This window comes from Tinamus guttatus, unplaced genomic scaffold (genome assembly GCF_059628265.1).
Source record: "Tinamus guttatus ecotype Peru unplaced genomic scaffold, ASM5962826v1 Tinamus_guttatus_pri_ptg000439l, whole genome shotgun sequence".
Lineage (NCBI taxonomy): Eukaryota > Metazoa > Chordata > Aves > Tinamiformes > Tinamidae > Tinamus > Tinamus guttatus.
In genome coordinates this window covers 996,465-1,015,955 of record NW_028288973.1, presented here as the reverse complement: position 1 = coordinate 1,015,955, position 19,491 = coordinate 996,465, and the positions used below count along the sequence as shown (strand labels likewise).

The following is a 19,491-nucleotide window of genomic DNA, read 5'->3' as shown; positions in this document are numbered from 1 at the left end:
CAAGGCTTCCAACTGTTCCTGGCACCCCAGGGTGCAGCAGTCACCCCATGGCTACAGCTCTCTGCTCCAGAGTTGTTTCTCATCCCAGCAGTTCCCTGCTTCACCACACAGCCCTGTTTGGCACTGGATCGGTCACGCAGTTCCTCTATTCAGGGCAGCCTGGGTGCCAGTGAGCACAACGCTGTGTCCTGAAGAGCAAACCACACAAAATGTGCCTGAAAATCCTGTAGTCTGAAGCCAAGTCACGGCCTCCCTTCGTATATATTTAATCAGCTCCTTCTGTGTTGAACTGTGGTGTGCTAGGGGTTGGTATCTCCTGTGATGCCTCCAGCTGTTCTTCGTGGGACTATGCCTTCCATCCATGTCATGTAGTTTAAATGTTATAGACGTATGTTTTCCAGTCTGCACATCATCCTCCCTTCAATAACAGTCTTAAGCAGCTCTTCCTCCATCCTTTGATGGATTCCAGACACTCTCGTCACTGGTTCATTCACACTGCATCAGCTGCACAGCTACCAGAATCAGATTTTCTATTTTCCGGGCCTGTAGCAAAATGAAGAAGGGCCTGATCCTTTCAGGCGCTGCTGTAAAGCCCTTAGCAGTTTCAGATGCCTGGTGAATTGGACTTGAACTCTGAAGTTGAGGGATAGGGAAAAGGGGCTGTGCCCAGCCCTGCTGGCTGTTGCTGGCACGCTGGCCAAGTTCATGCCAGTTCCTGGCTCCTACAGGAGAAGGTACTGAGCCTGCAAGAAGTGATCTGATGAACCATACTGGGTAGTGATGATTTAAATGACTCTTTTCTGTTATCCAAATACCCAGGGAAATGTGTTATCAGTCCTGAGTGGTGGGCTGGAGCCTTAAGGAGCGGGCAGAGGCCCATCAAGCAATCCCAAATTCAAATGTGGCATCCCTTTCCTGACCCTTGTGGAAAATGATTATTAAATGAGGCTCCATTATCATTATTAATCCAGGTGCATTTCACAGCGCAGCTGTGACTTCTCCTCTGTGACTATGGATGTTTGGCAAGGCGTGGGAAAGGAGAGTAGCTGGGACTACTGTTTGTGCACTGCTGGGAAGCTGCACGTACGCATCCTTGCTAATCCATGCTGCTGTAATGCAATCCTCACCTTCATCCCAATTCATCCAGTGATGCCTGTCTGGTTTGCTATGGAACAGCAGCCCTGAGGGACAGTGTTTCAAAGGGATGAAGCCATTGACGCTCATCCACAGCCACGGGCTGGAGCAGGGCAGCCACCACCCTGCACAGTTGCCACCACAGCCTGCTCAGCCAGCCTGGCCCCAGGAGAGCCAGGGCTGCAGCCAGACAGCCTGTAGTCAGCACTTGCATGGCTGGCAGCGAAGTTAGGCTTGGCACCCATGTGAAGTCAAGAGACCATAGAGCTCTGTGGACAGGCTCTTCCAAGCAGAGCTGAAACACACCAGTGGGGACATGCAGCCTCTTTGTGCTTGCCCCGTGTACAAGCTGAGAAGGCCAGGGACATGGTCCACCCAAAGCTGGTAGAGTGTTCAGATGCTATCAGCAGCAGGAACAAGGGGAGCCGCCTTGGCAACCTATAGCATGGGGCTCTCCCAGCGCAGGTGCCAAAGGCTCTGCCTTTCTCCAGGAGAGGCAGGACATGACCCAGCCAAGCAAATTTCGCTGTGACAACGGTGAGTGTAACAGTGCTCTGCAAAACAGCCTGTCAAAACTGCTCTGGAGGGCAATGGCAAGGCACGAATGTGAAGAGGGTGCTGTAGCAACCAAAAGGGAGTGGTGAGTGTTGGCATGCCCTGAGCTGTGGGTCATCCCTCTCGAGAGAGGGAGCCTTAGGAGGTCTCTCTCTGTCCTGCAATGTCAGGATCTCCATTCTCATGCCAAGGACACCACCTACTCTTCCATCGTGCTGTCTCCATTGGGCCAGACCAACTCTATTTCTCATACTTGTGCTACATTTCTAGGCCTGTGCGGCCATCATCTTGGTTGTTGTTGCTGCAGCCTACCCAGGCCTTTTAAAACATCACTACTCTCCTCTCTCCCCTCTCCTAGTATTAGAGTACCAGCTAATTTTCCTTAGTGAGGGTCCTAGTGTTTCCAGAAGCACATCCACAAACCCCAGAAGACTAAAAAATGTGGCTTAAAAAAAGAAAGGTGAAAAAAATATAGACTGCATTTCATGTTTCAGCCTCTTGGAGGGACCAAAGAGTATCTTGTGCTTAAAGGCAACTCCCCTACCCTGAAAAAAAAAAAAAAATCAGCTGTATCCATACAGCATATCCTACTTTCCACCTTCTCCCTAGGGTTCATTTTTCTCCAGTCCACGGCAGATGATACCCACCGTGCTGCAGTCATCTCTGACATGGTGCCGAGTCTCTGGGGAGCCAGACTGAGACACCCTTCCCGGGGAGTTAGGAGAGAGGGAGGGCCTGCAAAGAAAGAGGGCTAGTATTCTGCCTTTGGTAGGCCACACATTGTCCACGGCAGGCCAGGAAAAGAAAAGGCAAAAGCAAAACTTTCTGAGCCATTCACAAGTTTCCCTGAAGAGGGCAAGCACCTTCACTGTAGTAGGCCTGCACACCAAGTCACCCATTTCCTACGGACCGTGTCCATCCCCACTGCTGGCAAGCTCCTCGTAGAGAGTCTGCCTTTTGCAGGTACCATCCTGTTTCCCTGCAGGGAGCATCACTGAGCTAGCAGCCACCCTCCAGCTCCTGAGGAGCGCAACTGCTCTCTGTGGCTGTGCCTCTTCACCAGCTTCTGCTTATAGGAACAGCAGTGCAGATCCAAACAGATCAGTTTCCTTCTGAGGGATAGAAACATCTGTTCCCCAATGAAGCTAAGAAACAGACTTTTTGTTTGATCATAGACACTAAACTTAGCCTTTTTGCAGCTCCTAAAGCCTCTGTTTGGGCCTGGAGGAGGTCAAACATTGGTGTAAGCAGATAGCTCTCTTGTTGCATTGCCTCTCTGTCCAGCTGAAAGCCATCTGGCAGGGGCCTCCTCCTGTCAGGGAACTATTTACATTCTCCCACCATAGTGTACATGTGGCCAGAGGGGAAGAGCTCCAGTTCCCCGGAGAGGAAATTCTGACTCACCTGGTAGTTAGTCAGCATCCAGGCCGAGTCCTCGACAGCATCTCCTGGGCAGCTGCATCCTCCCAGATCCGGTAGGACTTACTCTGGACATCGCCTACTTAAAGACGTTTCAGCCGCACATTTTGAATCTGACCTGACCCAAACCACAGCAGCCCTTTTTGAAACCCTACGATCCCCAAAGATGGGTGAGCGTGTGAAGGGGTGGGCCAGGCAGCACCCTGTGCTCTCGCCACAGTGCTGAAGAGCCATACTTTGGGATTGGATTCGGCAGACTGTGGGCTTAATATTCAGTTGAAACAAAGGGGTTTTGGTTCTTGGACAAGAACTATCTACTACAGACCTTTTTCCCTAGGGATGACATTTTTCTTTGTCTCCTGGTTTTGCATCCCAAGGCACCATGTGTTCCAGTTTCTCAAAGGTAGTCATCACTCTATGGGGAGATAAAGTTTTCCTGCAAACTAGCTCTGTCACATGACAACTAGCAGCGTTATAAGCAGAGTAGCCTCCAGACCACATTCCAAATCCCTTCATGTGCCACAGCCCTGGGCTGCTTTGAAAGCAGATTACTCGAGAAACAGCTGTTCCTCCAGCCCGTGCAGCTGCATCCAGGCGGTTGCAGTAACCTGGCCTACCTCTTCCCCAGGCCAAGGGTTTGATAAATTGGAAGCACTAGTCTAGCTCCATTGCTGGCTGAATGAAGTGATCCCAGCATGGATCCCGACCTTGTTTTGTTCATAATACATATAGGTCGTGGAAGCACCAGATTTTCTCTTCCTGAATGAGAGTTGTTCCAAAGCTAGAAAGCTGGTTGAACCGTTGGTTCTTCTCTTCTTGACATCTTAGTCATTTGCTGCACCTTCTCACAGTTCCAGAGCTGCAGTACTTTCCACAAAATCCTTCTCCATGAAACGTCTGTCTCAGGCTTTCCTGAGCCCTCAAGACTTCATGAAAGAGTCCTCAGGCAAATGTCTTGCAACACAACATCTTAAACAGCTTGAACTACCTAGAGAGCCTCTAAATATAGACTATTAAAAGCTCACAGGGCTCCCCTGGCTATTTTGGAAACTTGAAGAGGTGTTTTTCAGGAAGCCTTGGTCTGATGGACATTGCATAACACAAGAAGAAGGTAGGTGCCGGGTAAGCCCAGCTCCCTCCCGCAGTGTCCTGCCCTCACAAGGACTGGCCAAATGTCTGGGAAAGAACATGACTCACATCTCCACTTCTTTCTCTATAATTCAGCTCAACTTTTCTGGCCTCTCCAGTTGCCAAACTCAAAGGACAGCTTCAGGTGTTTCAGCCATCGTGTCACCTCCTGCCTCTGTTTCCCTTGCCAGCCTGTGCTAGCACCACTGGGTAACTCCGCCGCATGGCAGCAGTTCCTTGGGGGGCTTTGGGTAGCAGAGCACTGCCTCTGCAGAGGGAACTCGACTCTCTTTCTCGCTCCCTTCTCACAGAGAGGGCCCTATGGCCAAACAGCAAGCCCAAAGCAGCAGGAGAGGCAACAACTGCTGCCGTAGTCCAGGCCACAAGGGCAGCCTGGTGACAAGGTAGGGGTCTCAGCCCCATTGCCCAGCCAGGGCAATGATGTTGGTGGTGGTGGGCCCTAGCACAGCCAGGCAGGAGGCAGAAGAGACAGGAGCCCAACAGTAGTGGTTGTCCTGCATGAGCATCTTGGCCCACTGGCTGTGTCACCAGAGCACATGAAGGAAAGGATATCTCTGTGCTCCCTGTGTTTTACTCCAAGGATCTTCACCAAGGAAGGAGGGGAACAGGCAGATAGAAATGAAGTGGAGAGTCTGAATAAAGTCCAATTTAGGCACCTTGCAACACAAACAAAACAACAAAACTCTGGAGAAAAGCAATTCTCAGTGCCCTGTCAGAGCCCCTCCCGGAGATGCCAGAAAGGCAATCAAACACATCCTTGGCTCAGAGGCAGGGAGTAATGAACATGGGGGAGACTTCACAGGCAGCGAGGGTTTTACCTGTTGAGCAAGTCAAGTATGTTCCTGTGTTCCTCCAGCAGCTGGGATCAGGGCTACTGGATGGGATTAATGCCGCAGGGAGGCAAGTGGGCAATGGTGTTTGTATGACATTCCTCCACCATGGCCTTCAGTGCAGCTGGATGGGCAAGAGGTAGCAGAGGAGCTCAGGGGGAGCCGTGTTTTCTCTGTGATCATCCAGGTCAAGGGAGTGGCTGGGACACCTGCAGAGAAGAGCAACACCTAAGGAAGACTGGGGGTGTCGGGGCCAACACAGGTAGCCAAATATCATGGGCAAGAAACTGGCTAGGGAAGGCTGAGGGCCTTCACCATGTTCAGCAGACTGTCCAGCAGATTTCCCATGTTTCTTGGTACCCTCCTCGGACTTGAACTTTTTCTGTTGGAGAAGCGCTCCTGTACATTTGACAGGCTGGTTTCGCAGACGCTCTGGCTTGGCCTGCCAGCTGTGATGGGTCCCTTTCTCAGCCACCACTTTGCCGTGCCAGCCTTGCTCCCTGTTCATGAGCACAGGCCCTCCTTGACTTGCTCCACAGGTAAAACCTTCCCTGCTTGTGAAGGCTCTGCCTAGCTTGCACCCCAAGGGCAACCAAATAAAGCACCATGTGGTGAAAGGCCCTTTTCTGTTCTCTGCTGCTTCTCTTTCCCTTTAGCCCAAATAAACAGGCCACCACAAAGAGAGAAAAATTGTCTTTGTTTCCAAAGCTGGAAATGCTGTCAGAATGGCATTTCTCCCTGTGTCTTGTCAGGGATCAGATAAATCCTCAAGGGTCTCGGGGTACCCTGACACACAGCACAAGTCCTTGCTGACAGTGCTATTGTTAAGAGGGGATGTATTTGGGGGAGAGTGCCTGAGACTGTTTCCCCATACTTGTTTCTCTCCAGGAAAGGCACGTCTGATGCCTGTTCTTCCCTATTCAATCTGGTGGGAATGAAATGACATATCGTCCCTGGCCCCTGCTTCTCGAGCAAATGCCTGAAGGCCTGGAGGCTGGTACCTCTCAGATGTCCGTGGTTTTTGAAGTCAATCCACCTGCAGAAGAAAACTCTTAGGTGGTAGGATTTAAGACTCACATGCACATGCAAATCTTGACAGGCACATGGAAATGAGATTGTAACTCAGCATTTCACAGGCAACAAAATAGATTAGAAGACTGAGTGGAGTGATTGCTAGCGTGAAGATGACCCATCAAGACTGTCTAAACTTTCCCAACTACTTTTTCTGCACATTGGCACAGAGAAAAGTGTAGTTTGATTTCTGAGTTGGCTGTTCTTTTTTTTTTCTTCTCCTTTTTCTTTTTTTTCAGTTAGTTTGTTCATCTTGCAGGTTGCCTAAATTGGACTTCCGTCAAACCCTGCTTCAGTTAATTTCTATTTACTCATTTCCTTCCATCAGCCTTGTTCAGGCACCACTCACAGCAAGGAAACCACTTCTGAGAATAGCCACCAGCCTGGTGCTTCTTGGAAATCTCTGAGCCCAGAATACCCACTACTGAGTCTAGCTGTTGCCTCCATCTAGATTGCGCCATACGGGCACATGCTTCATTTCTACCCACACTCAGAAATGCCTGGAGGCCTTTATCCTGCCTCAGCCTGGAGTATGGAGGTTGCAGTTGAGAGAAGAGAATAGAAGGGTGTCAGAGGAATTGTTCCGAGGGGCTTCACACAAGACCTGCTTTGACCGTCAGCTCCCACAGCAAGGCCAAAGAGAAATCATGAGAAAACACATGTACACCTGCACTCCCAGGCTCTTTGTGTGGGGCAGTACAGACTGGCAGGAGAAAGAAAGGCAGGGCTTGGTCCCTCAGATCAACAAGGGGTGGGATTGGACAGCGTTGTCATCCCTGCATAACATGTCAGGCAGTGGACATGTGGGGTGAGAGTGAATCGGTATAAATAAGCCCTCTGGAGTGAGGGGTTCAGGGGACGCCACATTAACTATTTCAGTATGGTTTCTGAAATGTTATCACTGGCCCAGGATCTGGGGCAGCAGGAAAAGTCAGGCAAGTTGGGCAATCCTGTTGGGTAATCTTAGTTACTATTTGGAGGCAAGGAAATGCCCCGCTGTGTACGCAGGAATTCTGCAAGAGTTCCTCGGCGCTCCTTAGTGCTCGGACTCTTCTGTCTTGTCATGCCTAAAGGGATGTGCCCAGTGCTTTTCCCCATCCTCAGGCAATGCTCTCTGCCCTTCCCTTTCAGCTAGGCTCCCTTGCAACCAGTCATTTTGCTTTTGCCAAAGGACAAGTTAAGTGCATTAATTACACAGTTGCCTTTGCCTTTGAGGAAGTGTGAGAGGTCAGCACACCTGGACCATAAGGGCTGAGCCTCCTGCAGAGGCAGCTGCCCTTGGCGTCCTGGTGTCCTGGCACTGTATGCCCCAGGGACTGAGCTAGCTATAGCAAGAAGTGATGCACAGGATATGTCTAAAAAAGCCTGGTTGACCAGCAGACTCCCTCTCACCTTCTATCCAGGCAGAGAACAGCACTCTTAAAACAGTGAGTAGCACTTGCCACCAAATCACTGGCACTTCCATCTTCTTCCCCCAGGGTTCTTCCTGCAGCGAAGCTAAGCAGAAGCATAGACTGTGTCTACCAACCCCTTGTCCCACCAGTGACCCCACTCCTGCTGAAACATCACTCAACAAGTAGCCAATGGGTCACCAATGCTTAGTAAAATCCTAGAAGTAGACCCACCAGAAAGGCGTTGAAAATCCCAAACCCGTGCATATGGCCATGCAGTCAGTTGGCAGTTCAAGATCTGCTCCCTGACGAAAGTCAGGAGTTTGTCAGTGCTTAGCCTTGATATTCATCATAATGACAGCAATACTACAATCCCATAGAACAATACCATGTTGTTTACTTCAGTGCTAAGTGCGTCAACATGCTTCCCTCTCTTCTCCCAAACCGCCCAGCTCTGCTGGGATGTGAACTACTCCATGGATTTCTTCCAAAAAGAAAAGAAGCGGTCCTTTGTTTGGGAAAGGCCGAGGAGGCCAACTCTGGAGCTTGGCAGAGAGCAGGAAGGGATATGTGTGCTGCCAGTGGTGGGACAGGGTGAGCTCATGTCCCTGTCTATGTTATCACCCTGCCAGGTGCTATTATAGAACTGTTCAGGCTCCAGGCCTGGCTCTTCCTGGAGAAGGACCTGAGGAGATCCAAAGTGCAGCTTCTGTCTTTGCCATGAAGACACGTGAGGCCTGGACTGGCCTGAGCGCCCAAGATGAGCTCTTCTCAAGCACCATGTGGACAGGCAAAGACCAGCTGCAATAAAGGCAGAGGTTTTGTAGTGTGCTCTCAGCCCAGGGAGTAGAAAATCAGAAATTTGAGGTGAGGAAGAAGGAGCCCTTGTACTAGATGTGGTAAGTGGATGAGTTTGCTTGCTGTCCAAGGGGCAGAGATGGCTCTTCAGCAGTCTTCCTTGGAGATACCTGCCTGCAATAACACCCCAAAGAGCAACATAGCCCTGCCCCTGCAGTGATACGCATGTGCCCACTGGCCCCAGGGAGTCCCTGAGCCATCTTGCAAGGGGCCGGAAACCAGCAGCATTGCAGAGCATGACATGTGCCAGTGCTTCCCACTGCCTTTGAACTCCAATAGCATCAGAGTGGAGAGCCCTGTGCTTTCCCTCCCCAGAGAGTAAATCTCCTTCTCTGAGCACTGGGCCTCAGGGAAGGGAAGAAACTGCAGAAACACCCTCCACTTCAGTGGCTGATTCTGGGGGATAACAGGTGGATTATACATGAAACAGCTACCAAGCTGTTTCACCTGCCAGTAAGGGTGGAAGGCAGCAGCTGTCTGACAGGACACAGTAGCATCTAACCGCCTGGGATGGCACATGCAAGTGAGCCCCCGCAGGGGAATTTGGGTGGGATCCCCAGTCAAGAGATGGAGGTAAATCCTGGGCTGTTGGTTTTGGAGTGCTGCCCTTGCGTGCAGGATGCACCTCTGCTGGGCTGTGCTGAGGAAGGATGAGCTGTGCCACAGGCAGGACCCCACATTAGGGCAGGACCCCACAGTAGGGCACAAACGCTGTCCATACTCCAAAGCGAGGTTTTGGCACTGGCCCCTCTGCTGAGTAGCCAAACATAACACTGTTACATCAAAAGCATCGCCAGGCCTGCAGGAAACAGGAGCAACTTGTGGTGAGCCACTAGTGAAGTCCCACCTGGGCCAAAACCAAGGGCTTCTTCTTTCCTCCAGCTCTTGCCATCTGCAGGGGCCCCCTTGCCACTCAGAATGGCCAAGCTGGCCTTTCTCCTTTCTCCTGGCTTGGATTCAGCCCAGCTGTGTTGATACCTTGTGGTCTGGTGCATTTTGGAGGCTTTTCAAGCAGAGAAACATGCACCAGCACTGTCTCACAGGCTGGCTGCAGAAGGGTGCTTGCAGGTGAGTACTTGCTGATGAAATGGTCCATACAGAGCGCGTCTCAAAAAAGTGAAATCAAGGCCTGGCTTGCTGTAGGCTCCCTGCTGGCCTCACAAGAAGCTCTGATGCTGTTTCTGCAAAGCATGGGAATAAACACACAGCACAGGTGTTGCTTTACATGCACAAAAAGGAGAGTATTTTCAGGCTCGTTTCTCATCCTTGCCAGTAAAATCTACTTAGAGCAATCTATTTCTCCAGGGTTATCATTCCAGATTGGATTTAACACATATCACTCACTGAAAAATGGCAAGCAGCTGATTTCAGTCTCAAGGGTGTTACAGGAGGACGTGCCTGAAATCCATGAACATTCATCTTTTCAGCATAGCCTCTTGGAAAAGCAGAAACCAGAGCCTGGGTTGTTGTAACATGTTCAAACACATCATCCACTTAACAATTTGCATAGTATGTGCAGCAAACAAACCTCTGCCCAGCATGTCTCAAAAGTTGCATTAACAGTCAAACAGCCTGAAACAGGTAGTGTGCCTCAGCAGGTACACTTTTTAGGCTTGAAATAGACTCAGCAAATGGCAGACAAGGTTTGGGTATAGCCACAGTAGAGAGCCAGTATCCACAGTCAGTTGGCAGACTGCAGTTTTTGCACTCCAGCACATCAGTACCAATACATCTGACCATGCCTGCAATGCATATGGAGTTGCATTGCCCTCCTCTTGCACTCCCAACATGAACCAGCAACTCACAGGGTAACATTTTAGTAAAATATTCCGTATCTTTCCTGTAGCAGTTGCATTGCACTTACGTTGCAGGCCCGCTGGGCATCATTAGCCAATGTCCAGAGAAGCGGTAGCAATGTTTTCCCCTTTATAGTCAGCATTTGCTGAGCTTGTAGCTCTGCTTTTGAAACATGTCATTGGTTAAAAGTTAGGTTTTAAGCCTTGTCTGTAATACCCACACAGCCTGAAGAGTGCAAAACAACCTAAACCCCAGTTTATTTTCACTTCTACCTTTCTCTTACTATTTATTTCTTCATATTGATTTGTTTAAAGAAAAATAATTGGAAATCTGGTCAAAATCTGATTTTCCCCTTTTTCTTTCAAAACAGAGAAATAAGAGCTGTTTCAAACTGTGTGACAGAGTTTGACCCTAACTCAACTTTGTCCACAGCAGAACTTAGGTCTTATTCCATTCACCTTCCAACTTTTACCAGTCTGTAGGCCCCCTCTGGATCAACAGTAATTGTTTGGACTGCTGCAATGGCTTTACTAATTTCCATTTGCAGCTACTGGAATTTCTCTATGTGCACAATCTCCAAGTCTAGGCTGTGTCATTAGGAACAACCTCTCTATGACAAAACCAAGAACTGCTCTTCCAAAGCATCAGGCCACCCCTCCTCGCCTTGCTTTGCCTTTGCTGTGATGCCCAGTGCCAAGTGCTCTTGAATAAAAATGCAAATGGCCTGAAGCCTACTCATCGCGTTGCGGGATTTAAAGATCTGCTAACTCCATCACTCTGGCCTCAGAGTCAGGATTACTCATCTCTGACTTAATCGAAGGCTTGGCTTTTTTTTTTTTTTTTTTTTTTTGCTATACTGTCAGTATTTTCAGTGTCGCCAGGAAAGGACTTCTCATACTTATCGCTCAAGCCTGGGAGCTAACCACATAAGTCGGTGGTTCCCCATAGCTCTCACGCTGCAGGGAAAGGCTGGCTGATCAGCAGTGGCCAAGCAAGACTCAGCACTCCTCATAGCAAATCAGTGCTGCTCACAGCAGCAACCCAGTGCCCTATCCATCCTGCCTGTCCAGACACCAAGACGAGGACGTGCAACAGGCCATGGTCAGTGAGGGTCCCGCGCTGGCTCCTTGCTCAGGAGCACAGGGAAGACATTCTAGCTGGAGAGGTGGTGGGTGAGCACAGGAGAGACAGGAACCTTGGGTGGGCATGCTGGAGGGTGCAGGGGAGAGATGCTCAGGAGCACAGATTTGGGATGAGGCAGTGAACTCACCACACATATTTCAATATGTCTCTAAATCCTCTAACTTAAATTCCTGTGTTAACGGCAAGAATGAAAGTTGTTCCCACTTCCCCGAGCTGTAATTTCAGGCTTTCTCAGATAAATCACCATGCCTAGGTACCCTTTGACAATATTTGCAGAATTATCTTCATCACTGGGGAACATATTTCCATACGGATTTAATGAAAGCAAAGATTCCGCAGTTGGCAGTAGCTGAAGCCTTACATACAATTCTTAATCCAGGAAATTGGATGTAGTTGGAAATGTCTCAGCAGGCAATGTTTGCAAGATCCTGCTGTGGTTCATTCCTGCTGTGAGGCTGTGTATCCGTGAGATAGGGTTTGGGCATCTAATCCTGAATTTAAAATGACACAGCCCACATAACACAAAGTGACCGAACAGGTACAAAGACGCTCTCCCAGTTGAAAGGTGTTGCAAATCACTGAAGGAGTAATTGTAGCCTAAACAGGCTTTTCCCACCTTGGGAGCAGTATATACAGATGGACCTTACTCACGTAGTCCACAGGTTTTTCAACCAGGCCTCTTTGTTCCCTTTCCCAGTGCTCCAAAGTCATGACTCAGGATGCTAAGTCTGTCATGGCATTTCTCACAAGAAAAACTGAGGACAATTTTTTTCTTCTGCTTCAGACTCTTGCTGGACTGAGATATTTCTTTGACTGCTGCTAAGCAATCTTGACTACAGCTACCCAACGAAAAAAACCCTTAGTATGCAGTAGCTGAAATCTACCCTTCAACACCCAGGATCTTGGTCCAGTTATGTCAGGACATAGCAATGCCTGTCAGACCAGAAGGCAGACCCTAAATCAAAGCTATTCACAATGATGAAATATGATTCCTATTTCAGTGTAAGCAGAATTACAGGAGCCACACGAATGTTGGCAGGGGCAGCAGACTGCATGAGGAAAGACAGAGCTGGGCACTCAAGCAACTGTGTTGTGTTGGCATGGGCAGATCAGCACAGGCATTTTCAGGATCAAGGGGAGCGCTGGAACAAGAATGAGACACTGGAGGAAAGGCTTAAAAAAAAAGCTGTGGGCGTCCGTGTCAATGGATGGGGATGTCCTGTTCCTTCTAGAGGAATGACAGATAGCAATCAGCACCAGGGTATGAATTCAGGCCCCAGAGGCAGAAGCAATTCTTTGAGGACTGTCTGTGACTGATCACCTTACAAGGGCAATTTGTATCTTCCAAGGAGGAGCAAGAAGACAAGGATGTTGTGCAAGGAAAGGCTAGCAAGAGGTCAGTGAGTTGGTCTTGGAGCCAGGCTGTCTCTAAACCGCAGGCACATGGAGAAGGTGTCTCGGGTCAACATCTGAGGAGGATACCTGATCCCTAGCATAATGCATGCTTTGTGGAGTGTCTGTTTGCTGTGATTTCCGGCCTTGCACATATGCTGTCCATAATTTGGAATTTGATCTGCCTGTGTAATGGTAGCTGAATCTCCTACAACCTTTTCTCCTGGCACTGGCCTACCTGGAAGCAACAGTTTTGAGAAAGCAAGTGCAGATGCCATCACCACCTGCCTCAACCTCATAACCAGGGCTCAGGTATTGCTCAAGTAATATCACACTGATATTACTCACTGCTCCACACCTGTGGCTCCTTCTGGCCAAGAGTCTGCCATGACTAAGGGCACTGTTTGTGGCAACAACATTATAGCAACTTGTATCCTCCAGCTTGGATAAAGAAGCTTTTCTGGATCTCTTTAGATACCTTCTTGGTTAAAGAAGATCCTCCTGAGATGATGCAGATCAATACCACAGCCTCAAAACATGAAGCATCTGTAAGAATCTGCAATGTGATACAGGCAAGTTCTCCAGGTGAGGAATGCTGTGCCTGGCTGAAAAAGTCGAAGGGAGGAGACATTTTAAATGTCCTCCCACATCTCCGTCTCTAAGTGGTCAAATGCCAGGACATTTCCCTTCTCCATCAAGTCCTGCAAATGAACAGTCACTCCTAGTTCAGTTCCTGTAACTAGCTAGACCTTGTGTCCAGAAGCAGCATATCTCCTTGGACGGATGTCTGAGGTCCTTCGCAGAAGCTCCATGTGTCCAGTTCTACAGAATTTGCCTTTGAAAGGAAATTAAATAATCACATACACGCACACACATCCATGCTGCCTGAGCAGAGGGAAGATGGCTCTTCTGTAGAAGAAAGGGGGAAGTTTCAAAAGCGAACACTGAGATTTCTAGAGGCGAGGAAGAAGAGAGAGGACACGTCACAGCAAGGAAGGCCCATGGGCTTTGAGGGCCAAGTCTCAGAGATGGAGAAGACCCACTTTGGCCTTTACTCCAGCCCCCTTATGCCATGAGGTGATTAATAGGATTAATGATCTGGCAGAAAGCAGAAGCCATTCCCCTCCCTCCCCAACTCCAACAGACAAGAGTCTCCCTCCTAGCTCTGCTGTCATTTGAAATACTACTCTAGTATTTCAAATGACAGTAGTAGAGTAGCTAGAAATACTCAGGAGTGACAATCTCTGGAATCACACGAAATCACAGAATGGTTGAGGTTGGAAGGAGGTTTTGAAGATCTCCAGAGAAGGAGACTCCACAACCTCTCTGGGCAGCCTGTTCTAGGGCTCTGTCAACCCACACACTTTTTCTTAAATTCAGATGGAGCTTCCTGTGCTTCAGGAAAGCATTTTCACCAGCTTTTCTAGTATTATATTTTTGTCATATATTTGGATCTAGAGATGAGACTGTAACTGTAACACAAAAACATCAAAAATACTGTAGGTTAATCTCCTGTACTCACTTAAGAATTTCACCTAGTGTGGGATTCATCTTACTAAATTCTGCCTGATGACAGTTAAGGATCTTGTGCTTTATAGAAAAATGCTTGAAGGAGGTAAGAGAGATGGGGAGCGCCATGTCTTCAGCAGAAAGGAAACTGATGGGCCTGAGAAAGCTGAGAAGAAAGCGCTTCAGAGCATTTTAGTCCTGGGCCTCTTCAGGAAAACATAGAATGTCTTGTGATTTAGAGACAAATATGCAAGACAAGGAAAGCTTTAAACCACAGGCTTGGCCCACTGCCTGATTTTTTTCCCTCCTCCTTCAGCATAATTATAGTTGAGCCATGTTGTAATTAGCTAACTTTTTCCAGAGGAATCCTTTCACTCTGATTCATACTTTTCCCAAAGTGGAGGCAGAGAACAGAATTATATTGATTTGTTGTAATAGTGCTTTGCTCTCCCCCTGCACCCCATGTTCCTCAGCTCTCCAAACCTTCTGGGGTAGATACAAGAGGCAGGTACTGAGCTTTCCTAGATAATACTTCCCCATCTCTCCAAGACAGCTGCCTACAGTATGGCCCTATGGCCCAGCTATACTGCTTGTTTTGTAGGGCACCTCAGGGTTGGCAAGCCTGTGGCTGTTTTTCCTACTTCAGCTCCTGTATCTAAGGCAGCTGGTGGTAAGGGCCGGATCCATAGCTCCACAGTCTCTGGAGACTTAAGCAAGACTTAATAGCATGGCTGGGAGTCCTGGAATCAAGCGTCAGCCTTCTGCCCCTGGAATTTCACCTTGACCATGCAATTTCTGAATGTCATGTACACTTAGTGATACCTCTTCTGCTGCTGCTTTAGGCAGAGCCAAAGAACCTGGTCCTCCTCCCAGACCCTTCCCACCAAGTCTCAATCCTTCTGACCATTTTCCATGCAGGATAAAAGCCTCAGATAGTAAAACACTCATTGTAAAACTATTTTTCCATTGGCTTCATGGCCACACACAGCTGGATCTCCTCCTGGAGTAGCTGGCAAACCTCTTAAAGGGTTGGCCTTAGCATCCTGGAGGGGAAGGGTGGGAGGAGACAGCCTCCCACGGCCTCCCTTTCCTCCGCCTGATTGGCAGGCAGAGTGCAGAAGGGCTGGCACAACTCAGCTCTCCAGCTATTTAAAGGCAAGGGTGGGGCTGCCCAGCTACTTGCCTGGGTCTCCTGCATCTTGGTGAAGAGGAGAATTAGCCTGAAGAGTGGTACCATGTCTTGCGTGAGTAGGGAGCACGATGGGGAGGGCTGCACGAGGGCTTGTTTCCCTGGCTCTGCAGGGGCAGCTGGGCTGGATTTGAAGCTCCACAGAGGAGCTTGGTATGAGAGTACTTCTGCTGTCCTCTGTCCACTTGTCAACCTCTGTGTCATAGGGTCTCCCAGAGCTAGAGGCCTGCTGTTGTGATGCTCTGCTGCATTAATTGTAGGAGGGTGATGCTATTTCTTCTTCCTGGCAGGAATATGTTGGGTTTTCTTTTTTCCTCTGCAGGATACCTTTGGGGAGAGATAGGGGCAGGAATCCTTGGTTTCCAAGCAGGGGTAACCTGTTTTACAGCAGCTGTGCTCTGGGGAAGTAGCTTCTTTAATACTTAATGCTCTCCAAGCATTTCTTCTCATGGGCAGCCTTGTCACTAACTTCTTGTTTTCTGGCTGAAGCTTTCATGAGTCATCTGGTCCTTATCACTCTCCCTCCTAAGAAAATAGGGTTTTAGAAAGTGCTGCTTGCTCTCACAAGAAAAATATGTTCTTAAAGAGTATTAATCTGGGAGTGCTGGGGGTTTCTGGGGAAATAGTTGTGTCAGAAGAGTGTTTGCGCTTGTTCTACTGACTTATTTAACCTAGATACGGGTGAGGGGTAGCCAGGGAGTGTCTCAAGTGCTAAGTGATTTACTGAATTGGGGTAGGGAGAAGTTCTTATTCTTGTGGCCTAGCCCTAGGCATGATGAAATGTGAGCCTGGAGCCAGGGCTGACCGGGCTCATGGGTTTGCCAGGATATTTTAGTCCTTCTAGAATGGAGGTGTGGAAGGGTGTATGCATGGAGCAGGAATGTCCTTGGATGTGCTGGACTGTCTCCCTCCCCCCCCCACACACACAAAAGGTGCTGGGCAGGGCTTGGAGCTCAAATCAAAGTAAGGGGAAGGGAGTGGAAGCTCTACCCCTGCACAGCCAGTCTAGTGTTGGAAGATGTCAGACCCACAGGGCATGTGGGTGTGTTTGGCAAGTGCTGGGTTAGGGTGGGTGGCTGTGGTGGGAGCTTGGGGGTGCCTCACACTAGTGAAGTACAGCTGTGCTGAGGAGAGCAGCTGGGAAACCAGACATGCCCCATACAATTGGGATAACCTCTCTGGAGTGCCTCCTTTGCCCTGCCCTAGGGGAAGGGAGCCTCTCTCTAGCAGTCCAATGTGCTTTCCTCACAAGGCAGTAGGCAGATGCCAGGTCAGAGCAAGCCAGCCAGAAGGTGCTGAGATAATCTCTGCCCCTCTGTTCCTTAGGGACCGGTGTGCACCAACTTGGGTCTCAAGCCTGGCCAGCGCCTCACGGTGAAGGGCAAAATTGCACCGACTGCCAAAAGGTAAGGCATGGTGTGTGCCAGCACATGGCTGCGGCATCATGCTGAGTTGCTTTTGCTGTTTTAGAACAGAGGGAATCCCTACTGGGGGTGCGGAGTGTGGGTAAGGTGCAGCTTTGCAAGGGGTTAACACGAGCAGTGCTTTCCAATGAGTCATTGCTTAATGCACATTGCAGACACACTTTCCTGCCAAAGGGCTAAGCCAAAGCAGATGTGATGCTCCAGCCACATGCGCTGGTAACCACCACATCCTCTCTAGAACAGGGTAAAGGAAATGAAAGCTGAATCTAGCCTCAGATTTGGCTTGAGAGCATCCAGTCAGCTTCATCCTTGTGTGCACTCAGATAGCTCTGCAGCAGGGGCACTGGTAGAATGTCTGGCTGCACTGAACAAAGGAGATGACAGCCCAGGCAGCTGGGAGATCCTGGCTCAGTGTGGGGAAAAATGCTGAGTCACAGCTGCTGCTAACAGTGCCGAAGAAAAAGCTGTAAGCAGCAAAAAGTCAGGACACTGGAGTCTGCCTCCTCCTAGCAGAAGTGACTCGGGTGCTTAGAAGGGAGGAGCAGGAAAAGTGCTGAGCCATTAGGTTGGTTTATTAAGTAGACAAGAGCCCTTTCTGCAGGGACCAGTTGTTGCCCCCCACCGCAGGAATACTTCTGGAGGAGCCCTGAGCTCTTGTATGGTGGTGGGCCCCTTTGTAGATAAATAGAGTGTGTAGGTGATGTTTTGGGACTAGAAGTCTTCCAGGAAACATGTCCCAGCTCTTCTCAAAGCCTTTGAAGTTTGATAGCGTCAGAGTGAAGCCTTGTGGGCTTTCTCTTACTAAATAATATGCCTCCTCCTTTCTCATCTGGGTAAGAAGCCTGGAGGCAAGGTGGACACTGGGTTGGGAAGCTGTTCCTTCCCACTGCAGTTACAGATACTTTGGGATAGTTAATAAGATGGTAATTAGTTCAGCTGCCTGCAGGGTGGAGGAAGACAGCAACTGTCAAACAGGGTGCAGCACCAGCTAACTGTTTGGGACTGAAAGAGAAATTGGTGGCAAGCAATTAACTCAAACTGTTTTGAACATACAAAATGCCTCCCTGTTCAGGGCTAGACACCAAGTCTTTTCCTTTTAAAAGTTTTGTGGATATTAAGCAGTATCTCTTTCAGAGAGGTAAAGTCCTCCTTACTGACTTGCACTCTTTTTGCTAAACTGCAGAGCTTTCTTGTTAAGTTATCTTCAGGTGCTGACATTTCTACCTGAATGACGAGACCCAGAAGCATTCATAGTAATGGACAAGATGCTACTGCGTTACCATCATTTCCTCTTTCTTTGCAGCTTTGTGATGAACCTGGGAAAGGACTCATCCCACCTGGGTCTTCACTTCAACCCCCGCTTTGATGCTCACGGTGATGTGAACACAATTGTGTGCAACTCAAAGAATGTGGACCAGTGGGGCACAGAGCACAGGGAGACAGTCTTCCCTTTCCAGAAGGGAGCTCCTATAGAGGTGAGGCCTGCGATGTGCTCTCTACAGGCCTGCGTAAAGGGAGGGTATTTGGCACAGGAGACCCAATGGTGGGAGCTGGCTCTAGACTATTTGTATAGGATGTGGATGACTTCTACTTGGCCAGTGCCATCATTCTAGGTTTTGGGCAGTAGTGATGGGTAATAACTGAACATGTGCAAGTTCCATTTATCTCAAGAAAATGTTCCTATTGAACTGAGACAGGGAACTGACATCTCTTGGGGGACCATAGTGATACTGCTGTTGCAGAGTTGATTAAGTTGTGAGTGCATTTGCACTGCAAAGTGGAGGGGTAGCACAGCACCACTGAGGGGAAAGGCTTGCAGGGTGTCCAAGCAGAGGCTTTTTCATACTCTTCCACTTGTCTTGCAGATCTCTTTTGCCATCAACCCAAGTGACGTGACAGTCCATCTGCCAGGCCACCAGTTCACATTCCCCAACCGGCTTGGTATCCCAGTCTTCGACTACTTTGATGCACAAGGAGACTTTGCACTCCAGTCCATCAGCTGGGAATAGTTTCTTACTATGTCCCTTTAATAAAAAAAAAAATCAGATGGCAATCATTAAATGTTTGGTCTACCTGATCTAAGAGCTTGTGTGATTTGTCTACACTGGTCGGCTACCCTAGTGGCAGGGGGATACCAACTTTACTGGGATACCATATGTGGAGGAGTTGACCCAGTATGAGGGCAGATTGAGTGGTTAAAATCAGTCTTGGCCCCAAAATTCATGGAAGGAGCAGATAAGGGCTAGGGCAGAGCATCTTCTGCTTTGGAAGTTAAACAAGCTAACCCAGAAAGAAAGAGGAAAGGTGGAAACATGGGAAGACACTGTACATCAATAGTCCATAACTTGGACAGAGTAGAAGTTTTGTGGGTAAAACCATCACTTTTGAGGCTTAACCTGCTATATCTTGCTGCTTGAGGAAAGGGAGTTGATGAAATCTCTCTTGGACAGAGCAGCACTGCCTGCTCCCAAGAACTGCAGAAGCCCCAATACAGTTGGGTCACAGCCTATATGTCCTGTCTGGCTGTGAGTTTGAAGAGTCTGGTTTCAATCTGTTCCATCTGCCTAGCCTATTCCCTCCAGAGCTAGGAATGTTGTCCTTCTACCTGCTACAAGGGGCTTGAACAGTAG

At 49.0% G+C, this 19,491-nt stretch overlaps 1 protein-coding gene across 1 annotated transcript; it reads left to right on the top strand.

Moving 5' to 3' along the window:
• The first annotated feature begins 15,390 nt into the window (after positions 1 to 15,390).
• Positions 15,391 to 18,938, top strand: LGALS1 (galectin 1). The gene is made up of 4 exons (XM_010224147.2): positions 15,391 to 15,492; positions 16,764 to 16,843; positions 18,165 to 18,336; positions 18,727 to 18,938. Exons 1-4 carry the CDS (start codon positions 15,484 to 15,486, stop codon positions 18,868 to 18,870), a joined length of 405 nt encoding a protein of 134 aa, XP_010222449.1. The 5' UTR covers positions 15,391 to 15,483; the 3' UTR covers positions 18,871 to 18,938.
• The last annotated feature ends 553 nt before the right edge of the window (positions 18,939 to 19,491 follow it).

Excerpts from the sequence above, each read along its gene's own strand:
- LGALS1 (XM_010224147.2), top strand. Across the intron at positions 16,844-18,164 it reads ATTGCACCGACTGCCAAAAG|CTTTGTGATGAACCTGGGAA; the intron begins GTAAGGCATGGT and ends CTTTCTTTGCAG. Across the intron at positions 18,337-18,726 it reads AGAAGGGAGCTCCTATAGAG|ATCTCTTTTGCCATCAACCC; the intron begins GTGAGGCCTGCG and ends CTTGTCTTGCAG.